This window comes from Chanodichthys erythropterus, chromosome 8 (genome assembly GCF_024489055.1).
Source record: "Chanodichthys erythropterus isolate Z2021 chromosome 8, ASM2448905v1, whole genome shotgun sequence".
NCBI classification, from domain to species: domain Eukaryota; kingdom Metazoa; phylum Chordata; class Actinopteri; order Cypriniformes; family Xenocyprididae; genus Chanodichthys; species Chanodichthys erythropterus.
The window spans coordinates 10,001,990-10,017,348 of record NC_090228.1 but is presented as its reverse complement, the minus strand read 5'-3'; the positions used below and the strand labels follow the sequence as shown (position 1 = coordinate 10,017,348).

At 35.7% G+C, this 15,359-nt stretch overlaps 1 protein-coding gene and 1 pseudogene across 1 annotated transcript; one reads left to right on the top strand and one right to left on the bottom strand.

Moving 5' to 3' along the window:
- Positions 1 to 112: 112 nt before the first annotated feature.
- On the bottom strand, positions 113 to 10,051 carry cracr2ab (calcium release activated channel regulator 2Ab). Its single transcript, XM_067390953.1, has 16 exons — positions 9,845 to 10,051; positions 8,752 to 8,863; positions 8,494 to 8,653; positions 8,253 to 8,399; positions 7,082 to 7,172; positions 6,564 to 6,659; positions 6,276 to 6,463; positions 6,116 to 6,187; positions 5,992 to 6,037; positions 5,051 to 5,142; positions 4,507 to 4,960; positions 4,103 to 4,241; positions 2,175 to 2,256; positions 1,719 to 1,935; positions 1,509 to 1,585; positions 113 to 302 (listed from the first exon to the last, which is right to left on the bottom strand). The coding sequence occupies exons 1-16, from the start codon at positions 10,049 to 10,051 to the stop codon at positions 215 to 217; spliced, it is 2,268 nt and encodes a 755-aa protein (XP_067247054.1). The 3' UTR covers positions 113 to 214.
- A 3,150-nt stretch (positions 10,052 to 13,201) lies between these two features.
- Positions 13,202 to 15,359, top strand: part of LOC137024541 (uncharacterized) — a 101,531-nt pseudogene continuing 99,373 nt past the window's right edge.

Sequence of the window (15,359 nt, the reverse complement as noted above, 5' to 3'; positions counted from 1 at the left end):
AGACTACAACACACATAAGTTGAGCACAGATGTAGGCAAAAGGCATGACAAACCTTTCTACACTTTACACTATCATTACATTTTGATTCAGGTAAAGTGAATTGCCCTCTTTTAGCCAACATTAAATTATATACATTGAGTATAAGGTTGTTTGATGATGATACAAAGCACAGAGTGATTTCACCCACGAGTGTGTGTGTATATATGTGTGTGGTCACTTGCAGCAGGCTTTCTTCTTCATTGGTTGATCCACCAGTCTGACCGTATTCACCCATACTCTGTCTTCCTGTTCCCTCAGGACTCTACAAACATATCAGAGTTCATTAAAATACTTATAAAATAGAAAATAAAATACTGATATAAATATTAATATAAAAATAATGAACGTATGCAGGGAAGGAGGATTTTTTTAACGGATGTCAATGAAGCAGAGGCTTCACTATGCTGAATAAACTACTTTTGTGGGAAAACGCCTTATTTAATCAATCAATCTGTTTGTTCTTAAATATTGGTTTTGGATTGATCTATTTTCAGAGTTTACACCATGAAAAAAAATGCTGTTTTATAAGAGAAGACAACTGCACGACATTTCTAAGGTATCTGCAAACGGTGAGTGACTGTCGCTCAACATAACCAATTACATTACAGCCTTGACATAATTGAATTATCAAGGCACACCTGAATCAAGTTGGCCATTACGCTTTTTTCCAATGGAAGAGCCACAAACCTTGCATCTCCCAATAAGACCATTTCTGTTAATAGTATTGGGACATGTGGTCTCAAAATGGCCGCCACACACTTAGGTTGCATTTAAGTCCACTTTATATGTCCTTCTCTCTCTAACTTTTCTCCATCTTGTTCATTTGGATGTACATTATTGCTTACGTTGCATGAGTGCCTACTACCGGTGGAACCATTGCAATCATGTTTCATTGTATACATTGAGGGTCTGTCCAAATAAACTTCCCATGTCCACTTGACAAAGTTTAAGGCTTGCTACTTCTACCAAGATTCTGAAGTACTGTCCCATGAAGCCACAGGAGAGGATTTGTGAATGGCAGTAAAGTGAACTCACGCTGGTAGGTTACATGACAGTAGCAACATAGCTAATGTAGTACAGCCAGATTACTTTCACACTATAAAGAACATACATTTTTAATGCAAATTAATTACTTATTCAAGTAAATACTTATAACTAGAATGTGATTTCGGATGCAGCCTACTGGGCCTTTCAAAGTAAATCAACTATACATAGTCTGAAAAAAGTATGACTGATGTAGAGATGAGCATCATGAGCACATTTTGAAGATAAAAAGGAAACCGCAAGCTTTCCGTTTGACATCTGATAATGTTTGCTGACAGCTGGCAGTTTCACAGTTTTATACATCTCGTCTCTTTTTTGTGGGTTGCAGCACTGGGTGAGGCGTTACAAAAAAAAAAAATCACAGCTAAACAAAATATTACGACAATGTCTGGTAACATTGTATTTGAGTGCTTTCAGTTCTTACCTGGCCAGATTTATCATGGCCTCCAGCACGTTAGCTCCAGTATAAGCACTGCACTCGTAGAACATCAGGTTTGTTTCCTAACAAATATATCAAAATACTATTAATTTATTCATAATGTGTTAGATATAGTGATGTAAACTTGTGAAAGCAAAGCATATTAAGTGATGTGAATATTTTACTAGGATATCTGTGTGTGTGTGCCGTACATACCTCTGCTAGCATATCAGCCTCCTTTGTCTGCACTTCCCTCTCATTCTCCTTGTCTGATTTGTTGCCAAGGAGCATGACAGGGATAGGGTCGCCTACAGCCTCCTGAATGCTAGTCAGCCAGGGACGGACTGATCTGAAACTGTCCTCCATTGTGATGTCGTAGATGACCACCACACCATCCGCCTTACGGAAAAACTGCTTAGTAATGCTGCGATACCTGCAGGACACAGTGACAGTGCATTTTTTAATGCTAGATGTTTATCATCAGTGACAAGTGAGTTTATGTTTTGGTTGCGCAATAGATTTGTCTAGATGACAAGCTTTTTAGAGATGCTTAAAAGGATAACAGCACAGACTGTGGAACAAAAATAAACAAACTGAAGCTGAATGTAAATGTCCTACATAGGAAGATGATAACGCAAAACTCTATACAATGTGTCGCCATCAGTGCCTCACCTTTCTTGGCCTGCAGTGTCCCATAACTGAAGAGCAACGTGACTGTCCCCCAAATTCAGTGTCCGCACACTATAGTCAATGCCTGTACAGCACAAAAAAAAAAATAAATAAATAAAATTAAATAAGATTATATACACACACACATATATATATATATATATATATATATATATATATATATATTAGTACAGTCCAAAAGTTTGGAACCACTAAGATTTTTTATGTTTTTAAAAGAAGTTTCGTCTGCTCACCAAGGCTACATTTATTTAATTAAAAATACAGTAAAAACAGTAATATTGTGAAATATTACTACAATTTAAAATAACTGTGTACTATTTAAATATATTTGACAAAGTAATTTATTCCTGTGATGCAAAGCTGAATTTTCAGCATCATTACTCCAGTCTTCAATATCACATGATCCTTCAGAAATCATTCTAATATGCTGATCTGCTGCTCAAGAAACATTTAATGTGTACAATTGTACAAAATATTTGTGTACAATATTTTTTTTTCAGGATTATTTGATGAATAGAAAGTTCAAAAGAACAGTGTTCATCTGAAATCTAATCTTTTGTAACATTATAAATGTCTTTACTGCCACTTTTGATTGATTTAATGCATCCTTGTTGAATAAAAGTATTCATTTCTTTAATTTCTTTAAAAAAATAAAAATAAAAAAAAAAATCTTACTGACCCCCAAACTTTTGAACGGTAGTGTATAATGCTACAGAAGCTTTGTATTTCAGATAAATGCTGTTCTTTTAAACTTTCTATTCATCAAGGAATCCTGAAAAAAAAGTACACAACTGTTTTCAACATTGAAAATAATCATAAATGTTTATTGAGCAGCAAATCAGCATATTAGAATGATTCTGAAGGATCATGTGACACTGAAGACTGGAGTAACGATGCTGAAAATTCAGCTTTGCATCACAGGAATAAATTACTTTGTCAAATATATTTAAATAGTACACAGTTATTTTAAATTGTAATAATATTTCACAATATTACTGTTTTTACTGTATTTTTAATTAAATAAATGTAGCCTTGGTGAGCAGATGAAACTTTCTAATATATATATATATATATATATATATATATATACACACACACAAAATATATACATAGAAAAAATATAAATAAGATAAATATAGGCATATAAAAATAATAGAAAAGAAAAAGAAAATCTAAATGTACAACAAACCATTACTGCAGTGAGGGCTAATGACCACTAGAGGTTACTGTTGAGTAATATTTCTGTGTGGAACATAAAGTGTTTTGAACACACTTGCTTATGATTGTTGAATTATAAAGCAAAATATCGAACCAAGTTCTATATTTTCTAAAGAAAGACCAAATACCAGTGATTAAAAATTAACTTGGGACCAGCTGGTTGAAAGTAACTAAAAATATGTCTAAGAAAAGTCCAGCGTTTAGTTTTTGATTTTAACTAATGCAATAACATTTTTATCATAATTTTCAAGTGTCTAGATTGTTTATGGGCCACTAGAGTCCAGGGGTGAAAGGCTAGAAACTTTGAATAAAGTGAATTGATGGTGTTTGACATAATCTGCTGCGCAATGTGCAGCAGGGTTTAAATGCAGGGAGTGTGACTTCCCAAGCCCTTTCATGTGATGTGGCCTGCTTTGAGAAATCCGTCTGATATAGTATAGTAGGTTTTAAATAAAATATTTTAAAGAATGTTGGTAACCAGACAGCTGATGGCACCCATTGAATGGAAGTCAATGGGTGCCGTCAACTGTCTGGTTACCAACATTTTTATCTTATTTTGTGTTCAACAGAAGAAAGAAACTTGTACAGGTTTGGAACAAATTGAGGGAAAGTAAGTAATGACAAGATGTTCATTTTTGGGTGAACTATCCCTTTAAATTGTAAATTGCACACGGAGGGGGAGATTGACTTACCCACGGTGGCTGAGGTGGCAGAATGAAACTGTCCATCACAGAAGCGTCGCAGCAGTGCGGTTTTGCCAACACTGGAATTACCCACCAGAATGACTTTAAAGAGACGTTGAGGGGATGCAGCAGCACCTTCTGCAGGACCCTGTAGCCAGAAATATCCACAGTGACATTTTTAAGGCAAAGATAAAAGCTGTGTTGATAAGTGCACAAAAAAAACACTATTACACTTTAAATGGGCCGTATTCTAGACCGTTTTTTTTCAGTGCACTCTTGCACTGACCATTTTTCACTCTCTCTCTGATATTTGAATTAAACAAGAATTATTGTTACTGTACCTTTATGACTTTAATATGTAAATCTCTTTGCATATAAAACGAGGTACTCTATGATATGTCCCCGTCACATACCTGCTGGGTCTCCTTTCCGACAGGTTGACCCCGTGCAGATGAGGGAATGTTTCCTCTGATCCATTTCTTTTTAGATGGCTTCTTCACTCTGACTGGTGGTGGAGAGTCAGCAGAGGCCAGAGACGCATTGGATGGGTAGAGGGAGCTCGTCTCCAGATCCCCCTGACCTTCTTCCTCTCCAGCTCGTTCTTCTTCTTCCTCACTTAGTTGATGCAGAAGAAGGTGAGGGTCTCCTTGCAACAGGTGGGGGAGGTGGTCTTCCTCGATGGATATGACTCTGCGTAGAGGCCAACCATCCGGTGGCGCATCCTCCACATCCACCCCGACATTTACACCTTCTGAGTCCCCGGCCACCTTCTGCTTCTCATCATCCCCTGTGGTGAAGGGTGAGCCGTTTGCTAAAGAGGTGGTCTTCCTGTTAAAGCGCTGAGTCACTTCCTCCTTATCAACTTCTCTGAAATGACAGAGAGTTTTGAGTAAATGTTTGTGTCATTAAATCGTGTATGTAGGTATTCACATGAGAATATATGTGAGGATGTCTCACTTTTTGACAGATGGTTTCCTGTCAGTGTATTTTATTGAAGCTGTGCTCAGTCTGTGCTTGCGTGAGGATTTCTTCATTGAATTGCTGCGCTTCTAGTGTAAATTACAAGAAAATATTATGTTTTTAATTGTTCTTAATAATTAAACATTGGAACACACCCACTCATTTTCTATAATTCATATTTTCCACATTTTAGAAAATAGTAAAGTCATTGAAACTATGAAAGAACACAAAAAAAGAGAAATATGGGAATTATTTTGTGACCAAAAAAAATGCACAAACTGTCCATTTGAGCTTCTTCAAACTAAACTAAAAACATTAAAAATAAAATATAAAAAAATTAAATAAAATATTATATACACACATACAAATTATAATAAAATTGTGTCTAAGCTTAAGAAAAAAAATGTTTTATTATGAGAAGCATTAATCAGTGTTATCATTAACTAAAAATAAATTTAAAATAAAAAAATAAAATTAATTAAATTTAAATAATATTTACGTTAATTGAAATAAAATAAATGTTAATTGACAAAGTTACACACAAATTATAATAGTTATAATTTGTATAATATAAAATATTATAAGTTTATTTTCTAGAGAATTTCATATATAGGATTAATTATTTGTCTGCAAAATAAATTTTTAGTGTCTAGGCTTTAGAAAAAAATGTTTTTAAGATAATGAGAAGCATAAATCAGTGTTATCATTAACTAAAAATATTTTTTAAAAACATTTAAGTTAATTGAAATAAAAAATTAACTGAAATAAAAAAATATTTTAGTAAAACTAAAATAAAAATGAATAAAAAAAATAATACATATTTTAAAATAACTAATAAAAAAGACAAAAAAAAAAATCAACACCAAATTACAAAAACTTTAATTAAAATGAAATGGAAAATATAAAAATAAAAACTAATTTAAAATTGGTAAACTTACCAGAAAGGTAATGTCTCGCTCATCTCGTAGATGTTTATTCATTTCTCTGAAAGAACAGCAATTAATTTAAGATTTGTGTTGTTTGTCTTTGTCTACAGCATATGTTAGGCCGTACCAATCTCACCTGAGCAGATCTAACTGTTTCATCAAGCTCTGTTTTTCTCTCTGCAAGCCTTCAGTGATTCTGTACATCTCCCTGTGATCGTAAAAAGTATTTGTATGCATGTGAGACTCAAAGATACTGATGGGACTTCTGTGTACACATAATAAATGCACAGACTGACATCTCTCTCTCCTGTTGTAGTCGAGAGGCCTGCTCCTGCAGAATGCCCAGCTGCTCCTGAGCCAACACCAGCTCTTGGCAGGTGTGCTCAAGTTCACGAGACAGCTCCTCATTGGTCATTTTGAGTTTAACATTCTCCAGTCGACTCTCCTGCTGTTCGCTATGAAGGTCACGGCATTGTCGCTCTAACTGAAGAAAATAATATACAAAAGGTTGAGTTGAAGAAGATGTGAGTGGCACAAAATTTTACGATTTTGTATGATTCTGCATGTTCATTTGTGGCACTCACCCTCCTCTGTTTTTGGAAAAGCTGCTCCAACTCCTGTTCTTTACCGCGGAGCCGCTGCTGTAGGTCCTGACTGCGCAACTGCAGATTTTCAGAGTCCTGGAAGAGAGAATTAACATAGTAATCCATTTCAATATTATTACAATTCAAAATAACTGTTTTCTATTTAAATATATTTTAAAATGTATGGCAAAGCTGAATTTTCATCATCATTACTCCAGTCGTCAGTGTCACCTGATCCTTCAGAAATCATTCTAATATGCTTTTTTGATGCTCAAGAAACATTTCTTATTATTATCAATGCTGAAAGCAGATGTGCTGCTTAACATTTTTGTGGAAACTCACTGTGATATTTTTTTTCTTTGATAAATAGATGTCTTTATTGACACATTTGATCAATTGAATGCATCCTTGCTGAATAAAAGTATTAATTTCTCTTTTTTTTTAAAATCTTACTGATCCCAAACATCTCAAATGTATAGTGTAAATGCAGAAGTGACAGTTCAAAAAAATGTTTTTACCTTCAGAATTGCTTGATCTTTTTCATTAATGATCTGTTGCTCCATTTCTTCATACAATCTGCGGATTTCAGTGTCATGTGTGGCTGCTTTCCTGTTCAATGAGACAATGGCATTCAATGTTAAAGGGTAAGTTCACCCAAAAATGTCATTAATTACTCATTAATGTCATTATTAACTCATGTCGTTCCACACCTGTAAGACCTTTGTTCATCTTCGGAACACAAATTAAGATATTTTTGATAAAATCCGATGGCTCAGTGAGGCCTGCATTGCCAGCAAGACAATTAACACTTTCAATGCCCAGAAAGCTACTAAATACATATTTAAAACAGTTCATGTGACTACAGTGGTTCAACCTTAATGATATGAAGTGACGAGAATATTTTTGTGCGCAAAAAAAAAAAAAAAAACGACTTTATTCAACAATATCTAATGATGGGCGAGTCAAAAACACTGCTTCATGAAGCTTTAGCGCACAAAAAGTATTCTCATTGCTTCATAACATTACCACTGTAGTCACATGAACTGTTTTAAATATGTTTTTAGTAGCTTTCTGGGCATTAAAAATGTGTTAATTGTCTTGCTGGCAATGCAGGCCACACACAGATTTTATCAAAAATATCTTAATTTGTGTTCCGAAGATGAATGAAGGACTTACGGGTGTGGAACGACATGAGGGGGAGTAATAAATGACAGAATTTCCATTTTGGGTGAACTAACACTTTAAAACAATCAAAACATAAAGCACAAACAAGTTTTTCACATAATATTATATCCCAAATTCTCACAGTATTTACATTCCAAAACACTGGCTCAGACCTGCACATCCAGTTAGGTAATAATTTAAGGATCATAAGATTTCATAAGTGTGTATGTGTATCTTTAAACAGTGCATATTGCAAATCACATCATTCTGACCTAGATTTAATCAAAATGCATTTTATTCCCACCAAAAAGTGCTGTAAAAACCTGGGTAACGGTCACTGGACATGGATAAAACAGCATTCTATAGAGTATTACATTAAGCCTCTAAACAGGGATTATTCACAAGTAACAGTGGGGGAATTAAGAAAACAAATCAGACTATTGGCTCTTAAACATAGGCGACTGATGGCAATTCTCTGATGGAAATTCTCATTTCATGCTGCATATAGGAGAACGAACATGTCACCTTCTGAGGGCGCTCTCCATCTCCTTCCTCTCTTGTTGTGCCTCTTTGATTTGATATGTGACACGGGCCAGAAACTCTTCAAAGTTGGACAAGAGGTGAGGCTCATCTTTCCTGAGCTGAGCCCATAGGCTGCGGACCTCACTCGGGCTGAATTGAAGAGAGATCTGTTACTGATTGTAGCAATATAATGATAACTTTGTATTGCAATGCAATGAGTCAAGTGTAAAACATCAGTACTGACTCCTCAAACACATTGCTAGCACCCAAGCTCTCCATCAACATGCTGAAATGTCTCTCTACATCATCCTCGTTCCCTGACAGCTCTTCATCTCCTGAGCTCTGAGAAGGTGCATTCATTAGTTCCTCCATCTTGGAGACTCTCTGTCCATGAAGAAAGTTACCTTGGGAACAGTTACACCTTGTAAAAGCGTAATTTGATGTGCTACAAATATGCAGATTTTTTGAGTTACTCTTGACAGGAAGGAGAAGATAAACTCACTGAATCCCGAGGAAAACTCTCCCAGCGTCAGGTATCCATTTTTGTCAAGGTCAAGCGAGTCAAAAACATTCTCAAGTTCCTCAGCAGTGAGTGGCAATTCTTTGTGTAGTCTCTAAGATAGAGAGAATGATGGTATATGATTGAAAACAAAAGAAACAAATGTAGATATTCTGATTTGCCTATTTTGTACTAACAGAACATCATTTTAAATAGTAGGGAAAATAATGTAATGGTTCTGTTCTGTTTGTGGACTTCCTGTTTGCTTGTCCTTTGTTACTATGGTTACTCATTGGTTAATTGATTATGTTCACCTGTGTCTTGTTTGGTTCCTCATTTAGCCTGTGTATTTAAGATTGATTAAGTTCATTGTTTTGTGTTGTATTTGAATAGAAGTAAAAACTGTTAGGTTTATCTATTCCTATGATTCCAGTGTTTTGGCTTATTTTTGTTTTCATTTTTGTAAATAAAAGTAAGACTGCTACAATTTAGGTCCTCTGCTCCTCTTCCCTTGCCTGAACTATGACAGCAACATATATCCTGAATATTTTGAAATTTAAAAAATCTGGCCATAGAAAGCTAAAAAAAAAAATAAAAATAAAAAAATACAAGAACAACATTTGAATACAGAACTGTATATAATTATACCAAAGCCATGGCAGTAGGGCTGCAATGATTAATTGCGATTAATAGTTTGCAAAATAAAAGTCTGTGTTTACGTAATATATATGTGTGTTCTGTGTATAATAATTATGTATATATAAATACACACATACAGGTATAAAGTTTAGAAATATATGCATGTATTATAAATATATATATTTATATATATTTTATATTACATATAAACATAAATATTTTATATATAAATATAACATTTTTCTTAAATATATACATGAATGTGTGTGTATTTATATATACATAATTATTATACACAGAACACACACATATACATTACGTAAACACAGACTTTTATTTTGCAAACGATTAATCGCGATTAATCGTTGCAGCCCTACATGGCAGATGTAAAAAATAAATAAAAAATGACAATAACAAATGGATAAAAATATCAAGTGGTGAAGGACCCCTACTTTACCCTCATATCAGTGCGTGTGATGAAGCCTTTTCCCTCGCTGTCACAGATCTGAAAAAAGTCCTCTATTTTGTCCAGCATAGAAATTTGTCCCCATCCTGCATTCTTCTTCTTCACACTTTTCCTTGGCTGCGGCTTCGGCTGCTTCTCATCCTGGTCAGAGCCACTGCTGGTGACCCGTGTGTCTCTAACGTGTCCGATCTCTGACATGATTCCAGCGCTGCTTACCTTCACCGTCTCTGAACAGGTCAGGATACAATGTAGGCGAGAGATGTGACAGCAGAAATGGGACGGAATCCAAAGCTAGATCCAATACAGGGAATTATCCTGATTAATTCAGGAGACATCATTTATTACTGTCTTGTACTGAATCCCTGCTGTGGGTCCCAGCTGGAAGAAAACAGGAAGAGTGCATCACGTCTCCTGTGTTAATAGGAATGTTAAGACTCTGAGAAGTGAAATGCAGATTACTGGTGTATGTGTGAGCAGATTTAGTCATGTACTTATACTTTCCCCGCTCACTTCAGCTTTTTAGAGTGAGAAAACTTTTTAAAATTTAACTAAACACTTAAATAGTTTAACTTTATGTCTGTCTAAAACCGTGGAATTCTCTTCACTCCAGGCCTGTTTCAATGTGAGGGGAAATTGATTAAACAAAAAAGAATGCAATATGAGAAAGCAAGGAAAGACTGTGACAAGAAAAAAATTTAATAGAGTTTAGTCACTCATAAAAGTGATTACAAGTTGTCAATGCACATCATTCACATCTTAGGCTTGTTTGAGATGAGCAAATTCTGCGCAGAATCGATCAACAGTGATCATCGCGAGATGCATGCCGGTTAGAAATGTGTCCGAGGGTGGTCCGCCTTGCTCTGATGTCATGCTGACGTGTGTCAAAAACCTCTCGCGAGGGCGAGGCGGACGTGTCGGATTCTGCAGTCGAGCGCAGTTGCTCTCCACCGACTCTTTTTTTACAGTCTATGCTCTCCACCGACTGCGCTGACCAAAAGCACGATGGGAAACGACTTGATGACGACACAGCTTAAAGCTTATTGGTTTAAACAACCGTGATGTATTGATCTCTATTAAAATGTTTGGTTTTGAAACACTAATACCATGATTTTATGTGTATAAATTATGTGTGAATATTCCAAAAGTCTCTGACAGTGCGATCTCTCTGTGGGTTATGTGATTGTTATCATATTTATAAAAATATATAAAAACATGTCTGTAATTAAAAAAAATGATTGATACACACATCCTTCGAATGTAAATAAATATCAAGTACTTTGGGTGTATTGTTCATTATGTTTATTTTAATTTAAAAGCAACAGAACGTAAATTACATCCAGTTTATCAGCAACACAGCGCACGAGTGTGAATCCCGCGATATCCGCCTTTGATCTCGCAGGTGTCTGATGCACTCCGAGAACGGAGAATTGTCCATCTTGCCTGCACTTTTTTCACTCCTCCCCTCACTGCAGCCGCCTACTCTCGGCTGAACTTAAGGCGAGGCCAGGCGCATCTCAAACAAGCCTTTTATCATCACTGCTGACGTCATCAGTAATCAGACCTGTCACTTTGATGATGTCACAGCAGCACAATGTCAAGAAGAAACAGGAAGAGGTTTCTGTGCTGAAATTTCCTGTTTGATCACAGGTTGAACTAAGGTTTGGATGAGGGGGTATCAAGTATTTTGTATTTTTATTTAAAATTAACTTTTACATGACTGACCGACACATCCTGCTAAATAAGAGTTGAATGCCAGAGCTCATTAAACTAAACACATAATGAATGCTGAAGTCTCAAACTAAACCTATATACAAACTAAATTATCACAGAGCGAAATTGTTATAATTAAAATGCAGAATTACAGCTCTTACCTGCACAATAAAACAAGTACTTTACTCTTCCTGGTCTATTCAGAAATAAAGTTGATATAATCGTGTTTAATTAAATACAGTAAATGAGTGAGTTTGTGAGAGCGACCGTTACTCTGGTTTAAAGGCTCCGCTGAGACAGCGCGTGAGCAAAGTGCGCGTTCACAGAGGAGGAGGAGCTTGTTCAGCTCGCAGTCACAACATGATGTTTCTATGGTGACAGACGCTGCGCGTCCTCGATTCTTCAACACATCTTAAAAACTTTTTTTTCCTGTTCATTGGTGAAAACTTTTTTATGCTGAAAGGAATTTTTACGAGGAACAAACCTGCATCTATATTGAGTTTTTGTTCTTCTTGAAACTACTTTATAAAAAGAAACAATTTTTTGCTATGTAATACTAAATGTTTATTCTAATAGAATGAAGCATCAAACTCAAATGAAAAGGCCAAATATTTAAGATTACGTGGCAAATTTATTAGTTTGTCAGTGAAAAATCTCTCTTGCTAAAGATGACATTCTGTCCCTCTGTGCATAGACTATAGACTGTTACAACAACAGATAAAGTGTAAAATTAATGTGCAGTGAAAATGAGCTCTACATGAAACAAGTTAGGCTACTTATAAATGTTGCTATAAGAGAAGAAAAAACATTGATTTCTGTCCTGAAACATGTTCACACTCCTTCATGCTCAACACAGGGCCAGACCCTTGTAGTCTTCAATAAGAGGTGCTTTACTTCCATCTGCTGGACAAATACAGCATTGCAGCATAAAACATGTTTATTGCTGTTGTTTATTATTCTCAAAGGTTTACTTATGTAGATAATATTTAATCTGAATTTCTTAGCAAAAATATAGTTCATACTATGGTGTAATCAAATTTCATTTTTAAAATAAAAGAACAAAGCAGTAGCTAAAATAGTAATATTATGCACAATTTATCCAGTAACAATAAGATTAAAGTGTTACACTTTTTTCAAATAATTCATGAAAAAAGTTCTACTTCTACTAAGTTACAAGCGTTTGAAGTGATCAGACTTACAGAATCAGTCATCAGTGTTGTGTGTTGTGTGTGCAGATCCAGGCTTTGATGCTGAATATAACCTGCAGTGTTTCTCTCTCAATCTCTTTAAGTTTAGTGTGACTTTATCTCCACGCTGACATATGACTGACACGAGTCTGTCCTCAGTGAAGTGTCTCTTCACGCTGGAGGAGGAGTCCCGCTCATCAGCGCTCACACTTTATTGATATATATGGAGAAAATAAAAATGCTGCTTTCTGATTTGTCACTGATTGTGTTTGATGATTTCCTCTGTTGTGTCTAATAAGGTAACAGTGAGTGTCATTGGCAGCTGTGAGAGTCTCTCTCTCTTTAGGGGACTGACAGGAGCCAGTTTCTTCAGTGTGTTTGAGGGAGCAGAAGGAGAAGCTTGTGCTACATCTGAGTTGATGAATTAGTTTGTGTCGAGCAGAAGGAGAAGATGGAGAGTTGTCTGATGCTGATGTTTCTGTGCTATATGGTAAAACTCACCACCTCTGGTAAGTACACACAGAGTCAAGAGGTTATCTGTTCTTTAAAATGAGCTGAAATCATTTACATTGAATGTTACACTTACATACTATGTTTGGTATGTTTACTAATTCTCTCTCTCTTATGTATAGACAGTGTGAATGTGAGGTTGGTGAATGGCAATAATCCCTGTTCTGGTACAGTGGAGGTTCTTTATCGTGGTCGATGGGGAACAGTGTGTGATTTGGGCTGGGATATGGCTGATGCTGCAGTGGTGTGTAGAGAGCTGGACTGTGGGACAGCTGTAAATGCAAAATATAATGCTCACTTTGGACCTGGATCAGGACCAATTTTAATGGCTTATGTATACTGTAGTGAATCAAAAACTGCACTGAAAGACTGCAGTTCAGAAAGCTGGTATGCACAGCGATGTAATCATAAACAAGATGCTGGTGTCGTGTGTTCAGGTGAGCTTCCCCTCATCTTGTTATCACATCACTCTCATAATTCTCACTCAAGCAATATAATGTTTCTGTATGCTGGTAAGGACAAACTGCATCAAGTGTCAATCTTATGAAGCATGCAAACTTTTTAATTATTTTGTTCATGATATTTGTCCTCATTCGTTACTTTCTTGTAATATACCTTATTCAGAGCAGTGCCATGACAGGTATGAAAGCGAGGGATAGAGTGTTTTCAATGGCTTCTTATATATGTATATATATAAGTATGTATATATATATTTATATATATAATTATATATATATATATATATATATATATATATATATATATATATATATATATATATATATTATGGTGTATAAAGCTCCTAGATCACTTACAATTTTACACAGCTCATGTTGTTTTTTGTCTACTAAAATTTCTTGGAAAGATACAGTATTTTTGCAGTGTTTCATCTGCAAAACAATCCAAAAACACATTTAACAGTACTACCCACCCACTGAAGAGATGTAGCCGATCTATCCCTCACAGCCTCGTTTTCATTCCCGCTAAAAGTCAAAGATGGCGTTACTGTGAATAAGGTCTATAAACTATGATGCAGAGAATCCACATTAAATATTTCATGTCTTTTTTATTATTCACAGGCAGTCTGATTTGACAGTCTTATTTACATTCTTTATTTAATGAAGATTATAAAATTACAGATGAAATATAAAATTACAGAAACAAATAATGCAGATAAAATGAATTAATTAAATACAGAATGTCAAACCTTAATGGAAGTTTTCTCTTGTGTTTCAAGTCGATAGAGAGTTTAATTAATCTGTCCTTATATTGCAACAACTCAGAACGAGGACTTCGACTTGTGGACGGATCTCACCGCTGCTCTGGGAGGTTAGAGATACGTGATGGTCAGACGTGGGTTTCAGTGTGTGCTGCTGCCTTTGACCAGCAGGATGCAGAGGTTGTGTGTAGAGAGCTGGACTGTGGGGCTCCTGTACAGGTGCTGGGAGAAGATGCTTTTGGAAAAGGAAAGGGTCAAGTTTGGTCAGAAGAGATTCAGTGTAGAGGAAATGAAGCTCAGATACACGACTGTTCGCGATTATCTTCACAGAAGCACAACTGTTCTCATGAAAATGATGTTGGAGTGATTTGTTCTGGTTGAGTATAAAGATTTGGCATTTATTTCGATAAATTACATACATAATATACTGCTGTTGTATTTCTGAATTATCTTGACTCTAGTTTCATACTGTTTAAATAAACTCTTACTTGTTTATTCAGGTTACACTAATCTCAGACTGGTCAATGGTCCTGACATCTGTTCTGGTCGAGTTGAGCGTCAGTACTTCAGTGAATGGCGCACAGTGTGTGATGCATGCTGGGATATGAGAGCTGCCAGCGTCCTCTGTAGACAGCTGAATTGTGGGATTGCTGTGTCTGTTGTGGGATCAGACTGGTTTGGAGAAGGAAGTGGTGAAATCTGGGCTGATGTGTTTGATTGTGACGGGAATGAAACAAAACTCTCAGAATGTTCCATCTCTTCATGGAGTCGAGCTGAATGTTCTCATAGACGAGATGTTGGAGTCATCTGCTATAGTGAGGGGATTTTGTTTTTAAAAATATTATGATTTATCTAGAAATATCTTAATAAGATGTCACAT